The 20,266-nt window shown below is 43.9% G+C and overlaps 1 protein-coding gene across 11 annotated transcripts in view; it reads right to left on the reverse strand.

The window, feature by feature from the left end:
- BEND7 (BEN domain containing 7) overlaps positions 1-18,756 on the reverse strand; it is an 80,756-nt gene extending 62,000 nt beyond the window's left edge. For 9 of the 11 annotated variants that reach the window (XR_004422435.1, XM_033100730.1, XM_033100731.1 and 6 more), the window contains exons 1-2: positions 18,266-18,463; positions 15,940-16,023 (exon numbers count right to left, since the gene is read on the reverse strand). Coding sequence is in view for 9 of the 11 variants with exons in the window: in XM_033100730.1 (XP_032956621.1) it covers positions 15,940-16,023; positions 18,266-18,326 (145 nt within the window). In the remaining 2 variants the exon portion in view is untranslated. Of the gene's footprint in view, positions 1-15,939; positions 16,024-18,265 lie in introns of all 11 variants that reach the window. The other 2 variants (XM_033100738.1, XM_033100735.1) reach the window with 2 other exon arrangements.
- Between the last annotated feature and the right edge of the window lie 1,510 nt (positions 18,757-20,266).

Raw genomic sequence — 20,266 nt, forward strand, 5'->3', positions numbered from 1 at the left:
GCAAAAAAGGCTAAAAACTTGAGACGGGCATTAAGGGCTAAAGGAAGAGAGAAATACCAGGAAGTGAATCAAGGACCAGCAGTGGAAATGGGCTGTCACGCTGTTTCTCAAATGTGCTCCTCAAAGAACACCTACAGACAAAGGAGATAAACATCTATGAGAAGTTTGATGGCAAAGTCCTAAGAGGGGAATAAGGAACAATTTCTTTGATGTCTTCGTTTTATCTTAAAAAAAAATGCAAATGTTATACTTTGTTCTCCACCTACCGAGATGGGCAGATTCCTGTAGCACGTGGAACAGCACTGAGCACCCACCGTTACACGTCTGCCGGTTAAGACGCACTGGCCAGTGGAAGGGGAGGTCTGGGCCATCACAGAGAGCAAAGAGCTGCTGCTTTTAAGTCAGCCTTTTAAACGTCCCCAGCTACACTTTCTAGGAATACATTTATAGTGTACATGACGGAACAGGCAAAACCAAAAGGATATATTTTAAATGCCTTGGACATTGCATAAATTACAAGTGTTCTAGGAATTATGGAGAGGAAGAGAGCATTTTAAACCGGGAAATGATAGCTGGCTGCAGGAAGATGGTAAGACTTGAGCTGGTCAATAAAAGATGGCCAGCATTTCCTTGGGTGACTTTGGGAAGAGAAAAGAAGAAACAGCACGGAGGGCAGAGGAAAACAGTGTGTGATGGTGAAGAAGCTTAGGTGAAGTGTAGGCACTGAATGGGCAAAGTCAAAAACAGAAGGATCTTGATATTTCTACTTCGTCCTGAAAATGACAGGAAATCAGTGAAGGTTTTTCATAAGGGAACGATATGGCATACTAGAACTACCCAACCAATTCAGTTTATCTCCTCATCTCTCCCCCAGATGTTTTTGTATCATGGATGACTAACTTTTATAATAAATGTCACATGGCTGCCCAACTGAATGTTCCCTTCATGTGTAACTCCAGGCAGTGTTAAGCGACTAGGTCAGAAGCTACCCCTTCAAGTAGTGTTCAGGAATAGTCAAGCCAAAGAGTTAAAATCCCAAATACACGGGAGAGGTCTCATAACTCAGTGAAGAAGACAAATACTAACAATGGAAAAATGGGCAAAGGACATGAGCATGTAATTCACAAGAGAAATAAGCGGTTTAAATCTCTTAATCTCCCATGTTATTAAGGTAATGAAAATCAAATAATGTGAAATTCTTTGTCTTTGAATTTGGCAAAGACTACTATAGATTCATAGAGCCCATTTCTGGTGAAGGTGGAGGGTTACACCACTCTTGTAGGCTGCTGGTGGGGAACCTTTTCGGAGAGAAATTGTTGCAATTCTGCTTGAAGAAAGTTATTCTACAGAAATACCCAAACAACTACCTGTGACATATGTATAAGGATATTCATTGCAGCATCATTTTATTAGTGAAACATTGACAACAATCCAAACATCTATCAAAGAGCATTAGATAAATGAATTATGATATATCAGTATAATGAAAATTATGATGTATCTTTATATATCTGTAAAGAATGATATAGATCCGTTTAGACTACATCAAACTAAAAAGTTTTTTCACAGCAAAAGAAACTCAACAAAACTAAAAGACATCCTACTGAAAGGGAGAAGATTTTTGCCAATGACATCTGACAAGAGGTTAATATCCAAAATTTATAAAAAAACTTATTCAGCCCAATACCAAACAAACCCAAACAATCCAATTTAAAAATGGGCAGAGAACCTAAATAGACATTTCTCCAAAGAGGACATACAGATGGCCATTAGACATATGAAAAGATGTTCAATGTCACTAATTATTAGGGAAATGCAAATAAAAACCAAAATGAGATATCGTCTCACACCTTTTAGATAGGCCATCATCAATAAGTCAACAAACAACAAGTGCTGGCGAGGATGTGGAGAAAAGGAAACCCTTGTGCACTGTTGGTAGGACTGCGGATTGGTGCAGCCACTATGGAAAACAGAATGGAGGTTCCTCAAAAAATTAAAAATAAAACAACCTTTTGATCCAGTAATTCCACTTCTGGGAGAAATCCAAAACACTAATTCAAAAAAATATCTGCACCCCTATGGTTACTGCATCACTATTCCCAATAGCCAAGATATGGAAACAACTGAAATGCCCACCAACAGATGATTAGACAAAGAAATTGTGGTACAGTTATACAATGGAGTACTACTCGGCCATAAAAAAGAATGAAATCTTACCATTTGCAACAACATGGATGAACCTAGAGGATATTATGCTGAGTGATATAAGTCAGACTGAGAAAGACAGATACCATATTATCTCACTTATATATGTGGAATCTAAAGAACAGAGTAAATGAACAAACAAAACAGAAATAGACTCATACCTACAGAGAACAAACTGATACTTGCTAGATGGGAGGAGGGGGGTTGGGAGATGGGTGAGAAAGGTGAAGGGATTAGGAAGTACAGATTGGTGGTCACAGAATAGTCACGGGGACGTACAATACAGTAAGGGAAATGTAGTCAATAATATTGCAAAAACTATATATAGTATCAGATGGGTACTAGACTTATTGGGGGGAAGATCACTTCAAAAATTACATAAATGCCTAACGACTATGCTGTACACCTGAAACATATAAAATAATATGGAATGCCAACTATAGTTAAAAAACATATATAGTCACGAGATGTAAAGTACAGCATAGGGAATACAGTCAATGGTGTAATAATCATGTACGATGTCAAATGGGTAGTAGACTGGTTGGGGTTATCACTTTGTGAGGTGGGTAAAGGTCCCATCAATATGTTGTTTTGTACACCTGAAGCTAATACAAAAATTAAATTAAATTTAAAAAATAAAGAATGATATACACCCCTTTATAGTCATCTGGAAATACATGCAGGATAAACTGTAGAGTCCATGATGGTTGAGATCATGGTTACTTCATTCACTACTGGATAACCAGGGCCTAATTGCCTGGCTGAAACTAGGTACTCAATCTGTGTGTAATGAATGGAGAGTCCGTCAAGTGAAAAAAATTGCAAAATATGATAGGTCAGATTCCATTTTCCATTGTATGTGTTTTTGTAACACATACACATACTTTTTACACACACTCTCTTGGTAATAGTGGTTATCATTGGAGAGTGTGACTGAGACAGGATCTTCTACTTTTTACCTTGTTTTCAACTTTATAAATTTTAATTTTAAAAATGGTTTTGAAATGTATATTACTTTTTTGTAAGAAAAAAATAATCTAGAAGAGTTATGTATACCCTTTTCCTTTTGGTATTCTAAAGCTGGGAATATAAAAGGCTGCTGGGCATAAAGCTTTGGGCATAAAACCATCCTCTATGTTACTCAGGAAACAGGGAAGTTGGGCAGGAATAAGAAATAGGTGGTTAGAGACGGCAGTAGAATAAAGACAAGAAAGGAGGGTGCAGGGTGTGGCATATTTTGCAACCCTTGGTGTACACGCCTAAAATTACTTCCTCTTGAAGCTTATTACAAGCCATGTATTTTAAAAGGAATTTGGACGGACACGGGAGGGAAGGCGTTAATGATACCGTTTATGGAGCGCTTACAATGTATCAGGCCCTCTGGCAAACACTCTGCCTACACATAGTCCTGACAACTAACTAAGAGGTTTGAATATTGATGAGTACATTTTACCTAGGAGAAAACAGAGACTTTGAGATTATACGGTTAAACTGGATCCATCAGGCTCTGAGGTCGAAGCACTTCACTTAATTCTACGAAACTGCTCAAGGAACTGGCTGAATGGCAAGAAGGGCTTCATTCACACAAGCTGAGCTGTGTGGCATCCAGGAAACTGTCATGACATGTGTTGGGCATTGTGTGAACTAGTCACCACCCTTACCACCTAGTTATGTAAACTAGGTGGGAACAATGAAATCATCAGACCAAATCATTTTTATGGATTCCAATTTAATTGTACTGTTTTAAACTTAAGAATACGATTCAGATATTTCATTTTAAATTGGAAACATGGTTCATGGGAATCCTGTTAGTTTACAAAAGCCAAATATTAAAACTTGGAAAAAGTGGGATAAGAATTTATTTGTGTTCATGATTCCGTGAAGCATATTTCAGAAGTCTTCAAAGGATGACAATACACATAGGAAAAATATAACAAATTGCAGAGTAAGAGCTGCTTCCGTATTCCCATAGTAGCGTAACCAAAATCTTGCCTTCATTCAATAAGGGATAGAATAAATATTCCTAATTTACTGTTTGGAAAGAGGTGATCCTTTCTAATATAATCTGAAATGCTGATCCTCTGCTCTCCTGTACAGAAAACATCCTTCTTAAAGGATGCTAATACAGTCATGCAAATCTCCTCCTGACTGAGATGTTACTTACACATCTAATCACGGGTCACTTAAGTAGGAACATGATTAGGTACTGGCCATATTACCTTTCTTCAATCATTTAAAATTTTTAAATATTTCAAGATAAATACACATGCTGTTGTACAGGTTTATCTTCAACATAAATAATATTAATCATGAAAAATGGATCACATCCCCAGCACCTTTTTCTTCAAAGGATCTCAAGGAACTTTGCTAACTTTGGGTCCAAAGGCACCCGGGGAGGTGCTAGCTTCCCAATGTGAGACTCACGGCAAACCTCCAGGCTAAGGCAACTAACTATAGCTTAAATCAGTGGCTTCCAAATTCTTTTTGACCCTGGTTTACAGCAAGAGATACATTTTTCGTGACCTAAACACATACATATGTATGGCATGAACATAACTAAGACAAAAGTCGCATGAATTTATTCCTGCATGAAATGCACTCAGGTATTTTCTATTCTTTTCTATTTCACTACGACTACTATTACTACTACTACAACTACTACTACTATTACTACTACTACTGTTAACTACTACGGTTACTACTACTATTACTACTACTACTACTACTACCATTGTTACTGTTGTAGTCAGTGTTGGTGACAATCCACTAAAATCATTTCATGACCCACTTGTAGGTCACGACCACTGTTGTAAAAAAGTGTTTTAAATGCCAAAGTTTCTCAGGACACTGCCCGAGGCAGCCTTCTCACCCTCCACACTCTTTCTGGACCCACTGACCCTCTCTCCTGGCTCCAATGACCGTCTCTATGCGAGGCCTCCAGTCCTGACCACACTGCAGGGCTCTAGACTCATACATCCAATTGCCTACTGGACAGCCCACTTGGACATTTCCAGAGCAACCTTAAAATCATGTCCAAAAACTGTATGACGACCATCCCCGAGCCTTAAAAAATAGCACCAATTTCAATGTCTAACCCAGAAACCTGGGACTTAACTCTCTTCCCTTCCTTTCCTTCTCACAGCCAGTTAATCACCAAGTCCTGCTTATTGTGACTTAACTTACTTTGAATCCTTCCACTTCTCTCCACCTCTATTCCCATTATCACTTGATGGGGCTACCGCCAAAGGCCTTTGGTATGTTCCCCTCCGTTCTATATTCTACCCGGAAGCCAGAGTGATCTTTCAAACATGCAGATCCACGGCAGGACTTAACTCGGCAGAATGCCAACCTCAGGATGGAGCCCAGCTCCCCACCTAGCTACCGGGTGGCCCTTTGTGTCTGGTCTCACTTGCCTCGTTCTCCAGCCTAGCCTCTTGCCACATCTCTCCTTACTCTAAATTGGTGGCTCTCAGGCCTGCCTGCACATTAGGATCACCTGGACAACTTTAAAAACATCAGTGCCCAGGCCTCACTTGAGGACAATTAAATCCCAATCTAATTAGTGACCATAATAGGCAGGCAGCCAGAGGGCCCTCTGCTTTAGACAGAGGAAAGGTCTCGGAAGTGCTCCTACTTCCTGGACTTCACACATCCTCAGCCCCACTCCCACATTATCCTTCAGGACTCAGCTTAAATGTCATTTTCAAGGGTCTTACCCTTTAATCCCTTAGGCCTGGCAAGGCCCTCTGGCTTCACATTCCCATAGAATCCTTAATTTCCCTTATCACGACTGAGTAGGCTTTAAATTGTCCTAGCCTGCCACTAATGGCTATTCAATAAATACCTATTAAATGAATACAAGTAAATTCTAGTATAAGATACGACAGGAAGCTACAGTTGAAGAAAGCTGAAAGAAAAAAAAGCCACTATGTGCAAAATAAATAAAAACCAACCGATCAACCAAACAAAATGTACAATATGTAAACCAACATCGGTGACATCTATGAAAGAAATTCTCCTCATTTCTAGGGAGTGTGTAGGGGCAGCAAGCAGAGGGCACTTGGTGCGTATATTCAATCATCTTCTTATGAAAGCTTTGCCGAAGGAACATATCTCATCATCATCGTCTTCCTAGTTCATCAGAGATTATAGACAGGGAATCGTTTCTCCCATTTGACAAATGAGAAGACTAAGTTGCTTGCCCAAAATGACCAGCGTAAACCAGAGGAAGACAGATCAGCTGTGGCCACACATCTGCCTTGCTCCAGGCACCAGGCTCTGTCTTCCAGACTAACTGAGAATGCTACAGCTACCATTCCTGTAGCAACTGCTTCTGGACCGTATTTCATGCAATACTCATTAAGGTGCCCATTAAAGTCTTGCTAGTAATTGAAAAAAATATATATGTGCAATGAGAATGAGTTAATGTTAACAGAAGAACCTTAACTTTTGCATCTCCTGACTTTTTTACTTGTACGTTATACTTTGACCTTGCATTTTTGTGGGGTTCTTTACATTTTATATGTAGGTGTAAAGTCATATTTGAGATATAATTCCATTAGCCATACAAGCAACTTCATAGGCTATTATGTTGCATCAACTTTTTCTGTAGAAATAAATTGTTGAGGATATTATTCCTGGAACAGAATAAATTCTTGGAATTACTGAGTAACTTATGTACCGTACCACTGTTCCAAGAACACATTACTTATTTCATCATGACAAACTAAAGTTATTAATCTTTTGGCTTCCATTTCAACAATGAGAAATGCTGTGAGATGCACAGACACCTGCATTACATTTCAGCTCAACTTTATATCATTCATAAACATCTCAGTTTTGGACACCTCGTCCAAACAAATGCTCACAGAATCCTCTATGCAGCATTCGATTTTATGAAACTATAAAAGTTCCTTGCTGTTAATTACAGAGACAAATGCCTCATCACACATTTGGTTACCAGATAGCATAATTAGTTTTCTCCATTAACCTTTCAGATATAAAATTTGATTTCCAAGTTAAAAAAAAATGGTAAAACCCTTGGAATTCAAATAGCACAGTATGTTTGTACATGTTTGGAAAAAAAGGCAATACTAACAAAACAATTTTATGGATTATTACTTAGAAGGATACTGATGGGAATACTGAAAGAAAATCTAAATTTCTTAATGATTTTATAATGTATGAGCCAACATGCATGTAATGAGCCGTCCTTTGTATGGTGAGGAGGCACAGTAACCTGACCATGAATGGAATGTGCCCTTCGATCTCTCTCCTGGGTGGTGACACAGCTGAGCCGGTCCATCACAACCTTTCACTTGTTCCCCCTTCATACGGGCATGTGAGAGACAACCCAAGATGGAAGGATCTCAGGTCTATGGCAATGCAATAGTTTTTCTCTGCTCAAAGCTAAATGACCCCACGCCCTTGGCCTGCGAAGGCCAAGGCACGCTGTAGCTCACATATGCAGGGGTGTTTTGATTGTTACAGTGATTAGATGGGGTGCTCCCAACATTTACGTGTATTTATGCTGCCAATGTTCAGAGGCCGGGGTGAAGACCTCCTGCAATGCACGGGATAGTCCTGCACAAGAAAATTGTCTCAACTCCAGAGTGTCCCACTCAGATCAGCTAACTGGAGGCAAATCTCATTTTAACATGTTTTAAATGGTACTCATGCACTTATTCAAAATTGTTTATTGAGAGTCAACTTTGTGCCGAGTATTGTGCACTAGGAACGCGGTAAGGGGAAGGTCTTGTCCTGCAGGAATTCGAGCTGAGACCCAAGGGACATAAAAGGATCATCCAGACAAGGGTGGCAAATGTCACTCTAGGCAGAGACCAGCAGGGCAGATGCCAGGGCCACAGTCCTGCAGTATTCCGGAGGCGCCCTGACATTCTACATGAGTCTGCAGGGCCCCAGTGGGGCGGGGCGGGCACCCACAAAGGGCACAGTGGTGCCTTTCAGAGTTACACTTTAGAAGGGGCCTGCCATTAACCTAATGAAAAAAATACATAATGAAAAATAAACATCCCCTTGTCAGTGTTGACATATTTTACTCTGGAATTATCAGATTCACTTGGCTACTAAGAAGGATGTATCAATTTTCACCCCGAAAGCCAGGGTGGGAAATTAGAAGTGAAAGAATTGAATCACAAAAGTTTCAAAATGGCCCATTTCAACACTTTATTTTGAATTTAAAATTGGACTCCTCGCTCATGCACTGACTATCTGTTGATGTCTGTTATGTGACCGGCATGGCGCTGGGCAGGGGGACACAGGGATGGTCCTTAGGGAGTTTACATCCCAGTGGGAGAGGTTATAAAAGTCAACTAGGAAAGCAACACTTGCAGGAAGCTGTGGAAGGCCGGTGAGAGGGAATGGAGGAGGCTACCTACAGGAAGTTACACACCAGCTTGGAGTCTTTAGGGGTAAGAAAGAGTCAGAGAAGAGGACGCACAGGAGGAGGGAAAGGGAGTGACAGGCATAAGCTGGAAGCCGACAGGTGCCAGTTTCTGCAGGGTCTTACTGGGGGTGTGTGCGAGTCTGTCCCTACGAAAGCCATCGACAGTGAAGAAGCTCAGGCAGGGGAGCCCACAATGCTGGAAGGAGCTTAAAGGTACCCCCCGGGAGAATCACTGTAGGTTCAGCATCTCCTCCTTGCGCCAGCCCGCCCCCTGTCCCCCCCCCCGGGCCCCCACTGCTATTACATCCTTTCCCAGGTACTGTTCTCACCACTAATCTGCTCACTTGTAAGAATAACAGACTTGCTTTGTAAATGTCTCCTAGGTCTATTTTGAGATGCAAACACACTGTTCCAAAATCTTTATCTTATAGATGGCCACATTATTCTCTCCCAAATGTAAAAACCCATATTCCCATGGGAACCAGAGAGGCTAAAAATTGTTAATACATCTCCTTAGATTCTGCCCTTCGTGGAGATTTTTTTTTTTTTTTAATGAGTTGGTCACGATCCTGTAGGAAAAGCAAATGATCACAACACCCAACACATGATTTCACTCCCAGTGCGGTGGCTGAGCCCCAAAACAGAAGGAGGCAGCCTCCCCTCAAGACACGAGTCCTGGTAAGCAGGCATAACTGGTGAAGCTGTGTGCAGGGGCCATTCCCTAACAAACGTGACTTTTGCCAAGGTCTGTTGTTGTTTAATGCATGCCTTTATTATCTTAAATTACAGTAAGGAAACTTGTCTCTGTGCACCCGAGAACTAATAATGTCAAAATCAATTTATAAACAGGGCAAAGCTATCTTAAGTACCTCCATAAAGTTGTACCAACGTTACAGCAGTATTCGCAACCAGCAGAGCATATGTTACTTTTCAGTTTTGGTTTTCAACACGTAGCTGGCTTTCAAAAAGATTTCAAGTTGAATCTCACACATCAACATCAGAAATCCCAAATTTCTATGCTAGTTTAGTATATTCACAAAGCTTCTTCCATTTAAATGAGGCATATTTTAGTTTGGCTCACTGAAAGTGTCTAAAACCTCAACATAGCAGTGTATTTTAAAACAAATCTGCACAGTCCCATACAACAGTCCAATATATTCATACATTTAAATAACAAAGATTTGGACTTTTTTTTGAGATACCTTCCAATTCAGAAGGAGAAGGGAATAAGAAGAATACAGCATTTTCTACTTTGAAAAAGTGTTTTACCCTATAGGATTTCCTATACGTTGTAGGGGATCCCGATGGGGGCGGGGGGGGGGGCAACGTTACTATTCTATTCTAGAAGTTAAGAAATCCCTCAAGAGTTTTGTCCAAGGTGTTATGAACTGTTCGCCTGCGATCCCAACCACGGTTTTCTCACTTTAAGCCTGACTTCTCTCCACTGTGGAAACTGAAAAGGTATCTAGGCAGTGTTAGACTTGGACTTGAAAAACTAAGAGAGAGGCAGGACTGTAACAGACAGAGTGTGGCCGTGGGGTAAGACACGGGAGGAGACTGGAGGCTGGTTTGGAGGAAGGAGGATGGTGAAAGGGAGGAAGGTGAGAAAACGGTAAAGGTGCTCCAGGGAGGAATGATGAGAGACCAGGGACACCAGCAAATGCTTTTAGTAAGGGGGAGGACATGAGGCTAGAAAGGTAAGCTAGAAACAGTCAGGGAACGGCAAAGGGAGGAGAGTGGGGCCTCGCTTCCTCAGAGGCTGCACACGCCAAGCGGAAAGAATGTGGGAAGCCGAGTCGAAACCCAGGCCCCTATCTACCAGCTATAGGACCTTAGGCAAACTGACATTTCCAAAGGCCCATGTTTTTGTAGAAATGGGCATGATAACACCTTCTCAGAACTGGTGCAAGGGGTAAATAAGATGCAGTACAGGAAGTGGCCAGCATACATTAGATGTTAAACAAACCTTACTTCCTTTCTTCCCAAAGGGATCCTGGGCTTGCCCACATTGAAGCTTTCGCCCACCCTACTCCTTCTACCTATGGTGCTCCCTTGACATCCGGAAGTCGCGCTCTGCTGGGGAGAGGTTGGAGGGTTACTGACTAAGATCAGCCCCTGTGGGCAGAATGAGAGAGGTGGGGAGAGGACTGCAGGCAGCTGTGACATAGTGAAGAGAGTGCTGAACTGGATATAACTACTAATTACTGTGTGACCTTGCACAAATCACTCCCGTCTCTGAGCTCCGCTTCCTGTTTGCCTAACACATATAACACCGACCTCATGATATAGTTGTGAGACTAACTAAATAATAAAGGAAAGCATGAGACAGGCCTAACTGCAAACGCCTCCCAAACTCTGGGCGGTAAGTAATATCTAAGAAGGACTAAGTCCGCGTCCACAGCTGCAGAAACACATTAATCTGTGCACTTCTGTTCAAAGAAACCGTCAGTGCTGAAGTTTCCTTGAGAGGCTCTCTCATCTCGCTCATCTTTGACTTTGCTGGCAATTGTTTTTGAAGCCATTTCTTTTGGATCTATAGTATAACTAGGTATACTTTTAGTGCCGCAGGAAACCTTGGAAACCAGCTAGACGAGATCAGAGCTTTTTAAATTGTGATGAGGGCACCCTAAAAGTCCTGCAAAGACCCACGGGGCGGGGGGGAGAGGCAGAGGAGTGTGGGGTGTGGTACAAGGTGCTTGGGTCTCCTAGTCCTGCTTCAAGCAGGCCCACCCCCTTTCACCCGTTGGACATATTAGGGGTTCCACACGGGAGTTCACTGAATGAAGCATTTCTTGGGGTTAAAGGCATGGTTTTGAAGACAGACAGACCCTGGTTTTATCCTGGTTCTGTCACTGAGTAACTGTGAACTCCTCCAATTCGTCACCCATAGAGTGGGAATACCTTTCTTGGGACAATTACTGGGATAAAACATACAAAGCCAGTACAAGGGTGCCTGACACAGCCAGCTCTCCATACATGACACCTATTATCATTGGCCACATTCCTAAGCCCAAGAGCCACTCTTAGTGTCCTGTCCCCTTTACTCCACCACCAAAAAAGGGCACAACTGACATGAAAAATGTTAGGGACATGAGAACATCGTGCGGCCATGGTGCTGAGGGTGGGACTTCAGAGAGGAGAAGCAGAGGTGAAACATTCTTGTTTCCAAATGACGTACCTTTTGGGGGGTGGGGGGGGGAACTTTCTTTTTCTTTCTTTTGGAACTTGGTTTTATTTGAGGTTGCTTCTCACTCTTGGAACTCCAGCCACAGATACAGTGAAACATCACAGCCTCCTTCTTGGAAGGAGGCCCAGCTCCTGAGCCATTTGAGGCCAAACAAGAACCGGGCGGGACCCAGGCCACTGGACGCTAGGGGACAAGCCCTCCCATGTCGTACATGGACCCTCCCATTTCTCAGGGAGGAGAATTACACCGTGGTTAGGGCCTCACTCCCTCATTTGAAAGAGTGGGAAGGAATTTTTCTGAGTGTGTCATCTTTGAGGAGACTCTGGGGACCCTGGTGGGGGCAGCTGTCACCAGGAAAGCCACTGAAAAGAGATTCAAAAATTCAGAGATCTCAACCCTGCTTACTTGGCATGGCTACGACACCCTATGCTTCATCTTCTGGAGGCTGAATATTAAAAAGAACAGGGCCTGGCACACAGTTGGAGTTCAGTAAATATTTGTTGCATGAATACATGAATGCGATGAAACACCTGAAGAATAGACATGTTTCAAATTTATATACTACAATCATAAATCTAAACCAACAGTCAATGTATAAAAAGAGATTTTTATTAAATGTTGGTATTATTACTCTGAATTAATAAGTTAATTGTCCCATTGAAATACTTTCGAAAAGTGCCTTGCTACCAGCTAAGGTCTCTTTGATGATCTTGAACTTGCCTATTCAGGTTCTGCTGTTTATGAGCGAGTCACTTAATTCTGAGCTTGTTTCCTCCTTTGGGTAGTGGGGCAGATAACACCCACCCTAACTACCTCACAGGAACCCTGCGCAAGTCATGAGATGACAGATGTGAAAGTACTTTCTGAACTACGAAGTGCAACCCTCACTGAAAGTCAGATTATAATGACCCTTATCCCTCTGCTACGGCTCACGTCACCCTCCCACCTGCAATCTTCTCCAGCTCCCTCTGCCTGTTCAAATCTTTCCTGAGTTCAAGGTCTAGCCTTTCAGGAGCTCTCCCCCGGATCCTGAATTGGCTCCTTCCCTTCCAACTCTGCTTTTGCCCGTTGTCCTAATGGTTCACCATGGTATTTAAGTATAGGTCACACAGAGAGGTTGTCCAGTGGAGTGTTTATGGCTCAGGCGAACTTGCATGGGAGCCCAGCTGTGGCACTTGCTGTCTGAGAGACCTCTGGCAGGCCACCTAGCATCTCTAAGTCTCACCTGCAAAACGGGGACGATAAGGACTCTTGCTGAGAGGAGTAAACTGAGATCATTCACGTAAAGTACTGCGCACACAGTAAGCGCTCCAACAACGGTAGCGGTTATGACGACGGAAGCTGGCTCCTTCACTGCCTCCTGAATGTGTCCCGTCTCCCCAGCTGTCTCTGTCCCATCCATTTCTTTGGTAACCCCTAACCGCACTCCCATTCTAGAAAAGTGCTGAGTGCATAGCCTCTTCCCCCAAAACACCTGTTGTTGAATTGATTAAAAGGAATTAAGTTATTTTCCAAACAGGGCTCAAATCTTTACTATAGCCGATCACAGCCAGCTTGACCAAGTCAGTGCCCACAGGGAAAAGTAACCTCTTCTGGCCCTATTATCACATTGAAGGTGTGAGAGTGACTCCCGAAGCACACAGCCAAGCCAGTCGCACCACTGGGATGTCCATCCATGTCCGATGCCCTCCATCGTCAATTACCCGAAAATATTCCAGAGAAATAGATTTCCTGTGGGAACCTCTGCTAACTGCTGGGACACTCTCTTTCCGTGCGACATGAACTTGAATCTTAGAGGTGCAGACAGTATCAAGGATAGCACGTATGTTTGAACACTGAAAATCCCATACAACATCCTGAGGGCCATGTCTTAGGGTGAAACAGGTCTCCCTGTGTTTTGCGAACAGACTCCCTTGGATGTCATAAACCTCACCCTGAATTCTACACCCCGAATATTACCCTGAATAAATAATATTATGGACAGACACTAGTGACTTGCAAAACAAACATGATTTAAATCTATGTTTTGGGAAGAGTAACTGTAAACAAAGAATGTCCATTTTGTAACACCATCAACAACAAAATTCTTAATTTCATAGGCTATCCATAACTACTCCCAATTGCATTAGAAATTGTGTGTGTAATCATTTGCTCTTCCACGTTTAAAAAAAAAAATTGACCTGGAGATTACAAAATAAAAATGTTTTCTGGGAACTATATCACACCTTCCCCAGAATGAGCAAAAGACTGAGAAGTAACCCGGGCACTCTTTCACGCTGTTGTCTTTTGTCTCTTGATATTCCTGCCCAATAATTAGGAGAGTTTATCCCAACCCTGGTCTTTCTTTGATGTTCTCTTACCTTCCTGGACTCGAGCAAGGCAAAATGAAAGCAGCAATGTCTGCCCCTTCAAGAGTATACATTTTACTGAATTCTGAGCACTAGTGTCTTCATCTTCTACTCTCTCAGACCCAGAATTCACCTACTGCAAAGTATCCTTATTATTTCGCAACTACACAGCAGAAAGGTGGGGGTAAAGCCAGCTTTGTTGGAGAACACGCAACCAAGAACATGACGCTCCATTTCTATGATAAATGTAAATTTTCTTCTAATAGGCAAATTCTTCGTTTCAAACGGCTAAATCGAGTGGTACCTAGATACAGAATTCCAAGTGCTCAAGTTTAGGGAACTGAAACAAGTGCCATTGTCCTTCTGGGTCCTAGCATTTCACTTGACTATGAATGAACCTTTGGGGTTTTAGTTGTCTCACCAGTAAACAGGTCCTGGAAGCACTGTCGCCCTCAGTACTAGTCTCTCCCTTGACGGAAAGATCTATGTTCTTTCAATAATTGCTTGTGCAAGAAATGCTGATATTTCCCTCCTATTTTACCTCTAGTAAGTCCTTTGCAGCCCACCCTCCTCTTCCTCAAAGCAAAATAGGGAGATCCCGGTCACAACTCCACGCTGTCAGGCTTTCAAGTTGTTGTAGTTTATAATGCTACTCACCAGGGGTCTGAGCAGCAATCCTGCTGCCTCAAGCCCTTTCAGCTCTCCCCAGGGATATGGCAATTCTGCCCCTTGCTTTGAATCTTTCTTGCCCAGACTTTCTGCCCTTCTCCACTTCCTTGGAGTGCAGCATCCAGCCCTCCCGCTATTACCAACGGTGGAGAGGCATCCAGCATGGGCAAGGTCATAGCCAAATGCCACCATTTACTCTCCACTCTGATTTCATGGGTCCATCACTCCTAGAGGCAAAATCCTAAGTCGCTGAATTTTTGGCTCATGGTCTGCAAATAACGAACTGCACACGCATGGTCCTTCGTGTACGGTATTTGTACCCAAAACTACACCTGGAAAGAGTAGCAACATTTTGGGCTACCTGCTCCTCCATCATGCAGTTACACTTGACAGAAAGTCTCAAAGACCCTGCTTCTGCTCTGTTCGTCCCCAAGCCGAGCTGGGAAGGAGGACGGTGAGAGCAAAGCAAGGCTAGTCTCTGACCCCAATGCTGGCATGAAATGAACAGAAAGCCAGGAAAACGAAGAGCGAGGACTGTCAAGAGGGGGTTAGGCAGACAATCACACTTTTATTTTCCTTACGCTTTTTGACTGTAGATTTAATTCAATTTTGCCATGGCAGGATTAGCCACCAGGCCACAAAGGTGAAGGGACATTATAATAAGACAGCGTATTAATCCTCTATCCCACCCAAGGCAGAAGCAAAACCAAACAAATAGCAGCTTCCTGGAAATTGAATTTCTGTTATCCAGATGTCAAAGATGTAATACCCCAATTACACAAACTATTGCCAGTGAAGCATGCCAGCAAATATGCAAAGTAAATGGGGTGAACGCAGAGCGACAAAAATGCACCGTCAGCATCTGGCTCTGGGAGTGAGTGATAATTAGCACTGTGTGTAGACACTAATAAACATTTATGTCTGAAATTACAACTTTTAGCAATGTTAATACGGGATATATTGGCAATCTGTGAAATAAAAGGTATTGAAAAGAATGTCATACATTAAGGAATGGCTGACATTTCCCGTTCTGGAACAACCCCTTCCCTCCTGCCCCATCCACCCCCCCCAATTGCAAATGGCCACGCTGTTTTGCTGAGAATTTAATTGACATAGGAACCTACCTAAAAAAATGGGTTGTGTCTCTTTGGCCTCCCCATTGACATCGTTGCTGAATTCTGAAATCTTATATACCTCATGGTGATAATCTGGGACGAGAAAACAACCAAAAATTAGAATTCTAATGGCCTGCAAGATATGAATAAGCAATAAAGACTAGAATCTCATTATATATATTATGGATAACCGACACTTTAACTTGTGAATATTCTTTTCCAGGACTCGGTCAGTCATAGAATTTGTAGTCACTGAGAATCCCTAAAACTTTGCTTACTCTGACTAAAGAAGTACACAAACTTGAAATATCACTTTGACTTTAGCTTTGTTTGATCACCCGGTTTTCACAGTAAATTTGGCCCACAGATGCCAATTATTAGGCTTCTTTTCTTTCAAATCACAAAGATGTTTATAAGGAAAAGAAACCTTGCCCAATCATAGGCCAGGGGAGGATTCCAAATTTATCTCCACAACCCATTTTCATGAGCATATAACAGTATGCTTTAGAGTTACGTGGCACTCTCAGTTTACCCAGAAAAGTCCCCACCTTTAAGTAGCTTACAGGCAATCACACTGGAAAAATACTGATTTGTCGTTTCAAATATAGTATAATTTGGATAAGAAAGCAAGATTCTCATCTTTTACACAAGTGACTCTTCTGCATTCAGCTACTGCACTTTAATATGCAGTAGTTTATTTTCTAAAAATGCACCTGCAGTGCAGAGAGAAGAATCAGACCCATAATTTCGTGGGGGAAAAAAACAACAGAAAAACTTGCTATGTTGGTCAAACTTTAAAAATACAGTATTTTATAAGCTTCTCTATAGAGGCTACTGTGCTTTGGCAATCTATTTCTAAAATGTAGGATTGCCTAGGTAAGAAAATAGAGGTTCCTTCTTAACAACTATTACATTTTTTTTTTTGGACTTGGACCTCTCAGGACAAAGTCTACAGAACTACTCTCACTTTTAAGATAAAGTAGTAAGTTCCCTGAGGTCATACATAAAAGAGCAGCTCACATTCCTGAATGAATCAGATAGACCCATAAGCCAGTCACAAATGGAGGAAGAGATATTTAAAGTACAAATGACTGAGTAATCAACAGTGCTTGGGAAAATGAACATAGGTAAAGGAAAGGGGCAAATATTTTGAATACGTAAAACTATTTCAGGTCTCTTTCATTGAAACAGTGTCAAACTAAATCAGGGGAAACAGATATGAGTTGATCTTTAAAATGTCTATAATAAAACCATTTTCAGACTAAGCTAAAGCAGGCTTTATTGAATCTACATCATACCGGTAGTTGTAGTTTAGCTTAGCTTGAAATACTCTATTACTTGGAACTGCTCTCTAATTTTCATCTGCTTACTACATGTGACTTCTCCAGGTTGTTAAAACAATTGCCTTGTTCGCTACTCTGATTCCATAGCTAGACAAAGCAAAAAGTGGACAGGTTCTGTGGTTTGGTTTTGACCTCAAGTTGTTTTAAAGAAGGTATTTCAACAGGATGGTTCTAAACTCAATATTAGGACTTGTGACATTACCACGAAAAAAAGTCACCTGCCTGTCATTTAAGGTGACACAATGCATTTTGATAAACATATCTTTACGTCTGCTCTTAACTTCTGACCGTTTTTTTAAAAATAGTCACATCAGGAAAATAAAGACTAACAAGTAACTGAACACAGACTGTTCAACTGATGACACTATCCAACTTGGTGTACACCTGTTAAATCGTCTGGAACTGGCTGGATCTTTATTTTTTAAATAATACTTTGACTGCTAAGTGATCTATTCTGAAACACCTTTCCAAATAACGTATCTAGAAAAGATGCTGGATGTCAACAATTCTTACGTGGGCTTGTACGCCTCATGAGCTTCTTTCTCATTCTTAAAAGAACCATCACCACCTTTTTTGTTTCTCTTTGGGGAGGGAAAAAAAAACACAAAACAAAAATAAAAACGAAAAACCCAAGACCACAACCATTGGTCGGGATGATGTGTCCACACGGCCTGGTGGAAAGGCAGTTCTCCCCCCAGCCCCCAACCTGGCCACAGGAGTGGAATACCAAAGAGGGCTCTCTGCTCCCCAAGTGTCATTGTTTGCTAATTTCCTTAGTGCCCTGCGACTTGTTTACGCGGAACAACAACCTCCTGCCTTCCCCCGGCACAACTTTGCTCGCCGCCCGGCGTGTGCGGCCATGGCCCGCCTCGGCAGGGGACTCGGGGGTCCCGGAGCCCCGGAGCGGGACGAGCCGCCAGGACGCGGGCCGCGCGCGGGGCTGTTTACGCGGCGCCACGTCCTTCCCCGCCGCCCGGCCCGGCACCGCTTACCTCGGCTCACCAGTTTGAAGCTCTGGGATTTCCTGCTCCTCTTCCTCTCGGAGAACTCCATGGTGCGGGCAGGAGGCGGGAGGCAGGGCTGCGGCCGGGCGGAGGGAGCGGCAGCCGAGGCGGCGGCGGTGGCGGCGGCGTTCGCTCTTGTCAACCGGCCGCGGGAGCGCCGGGACCAAGGTCCGTCTCTGGAATCCGCAGGGGGGAGGCCGAGGGAAGGGAAGAACCACCTCGAACCCGCTCGGGGGCTGCGGCGCGCGGGGCTCGGCAGGAGGTGCTTTCCCGGGAGAAGTTGCCCCCTCCCGGCCGCCGCCTCCGGGTCCCCTCCACACGCCCCCCGACCCCGGCTCCTTCCCGGCTTCTGGGAAAACGCGGCCGGAGCCGAACTTTCCGTTGGGGAGCGAGTTGGGGGCGGGGAGGGCGGGCCGGGGCCGCGGGCGCCCCGGGATGTCGCCGCGGGCCGGCCTGGGCGCAGCTCCGGACGCGGCGGCGGTGGCGAGCGCGGCCCCGGGGACGCGGCGGGCGGGCGGCGGGCGGGCCGGGTCGGGGCGCTGGCCACCCCCGCGGGAGGAGGGGCACCGGGAGGAGGCGGCGCCGCCGGGACCCCAGGGCCACCTGCTGGCGGAGCGCGGCCGCCGCCATCCCTGGGGGCCCCGGCAGCCGCCACCCACCGGCCTGGCCGCGCGCGCCTCGAAGAGGAGCCGGAGGCCGCAGCGCCCTCGGCCGAGCCCGGCCGGCCTTCCCCCAGGCTCCTTAGGCCGGCGCCGCGGGGGTCGAGGAGTCGGGGCGCCGCTCCCCACCGGCCTCTGGCCGCCGCTTCCTGGGGCGGATCTTGTCATAAATCGTCCTGGGTATCGGGGACCCTCCTGGCCAGCCCCTCCTTGACTTGAGATCCAGGATGTCCAAGGGCCAGACTCACTGGTTTTAGGCAAGTTTTAGGAAACACAAATACCCAAAACTTACCCATCTGCGCTCTGCAAGGAAACGAAGAGATTTTAGAATTTACTGGTGAGAAGTGTATTGAAAGTGAGCTTCAATTTGTTACCCCAATACAAGGAGGGATGTAGGAAGATCCGGAGTGATATTTAAGGAGAGAACTTGGAATGTGGGACTCCGAGGGGGTGAAAGGATGAGGGGTGCGATGTCAGTGGGTGTTTGATCCCTCCGCTGCCTCTTAGGGAAGAAGAGGCAGGGACAGGGGGACTCTGCCACTTGATGTAGTAGTGCCAAAATAATTGACATAAACAGAATACTTTTATTACTTTTATATAATATTCTTGTCTGGGGAGCTAAGAGCACCCCATTTCCTTCTCACAACATCTTTAGGTTGGGGATGGAAAAGAATTTTACACCACCTGGGAATGGCAGTACAGGATCTGACATGCTTTAAAGGACCTCTCCAAACTGATCATTTCTAGACTCAAATACAGAGAGTAAAAAGATGGACAACCCATTCAGCACTGGCAGATTCAGGTGGCCCCAAAAGAGTAGAGAGGAATAAGGGGAAAGGGTATCTTGATAAATGTAGTAAGTTCTATGGTGGGCCTCACTCAAATGAGGTGACAGCCACTCAGGGTTCACTCTTACTGAGCAGGGACATAACAGAGTAGGACAATTTTCAGGAAGGGGGATGTTGGAGGCAACTAGCATAAACATACGCACACTGGGAAACAAAACCAAGGAACAAGGTAGACAACCACGTAGTAGAAGCAGGGCCTGGTACACATCCTGAGGTCTTAGGCAGTGAGGCTTAAGGGGGAGCAAGTGGGGAGGCGGGTTATGCCTGGCAGGTATCAGGAGAATTGTTCATTCAGTTCACTCAAGCAAACCCTTAAACAAGAGGTTCTTAGCCTTTTTGGTCACTATCTCCTTTAAAATTATGTTCAAACATCAAGGCCCTTTTCCCAGAAAATATGTTTAGGACAAACAAAATTTTGTCTAGATTTTTTAGACCTCCTTGGAGCTCTAAAAGGTGGTATAAGGGATGAAAGTGATAACAGG

The sequence above is a fragment of the Rhinolophus ferrumequinum genome (assembly GCF_004115265.2).
Source record: "Rhinolophus ferrumequinum isolate MPI-CBG mRhiFer1 chromosome 5 unlocalized genomic scaffold, mRhiFer1_v1.p scaffold_110_arrow_ctg1, whole genome shotgun sequence".
In the NCBI taxonomy this organism is placed as follows: domain Eukaryota; kingdom Metazoa; phylum Chordata; class Mammalia; order Chiroptera; family Rhinolophidae; genus Rhinolophus; species Rhinolophus ferrumequinum.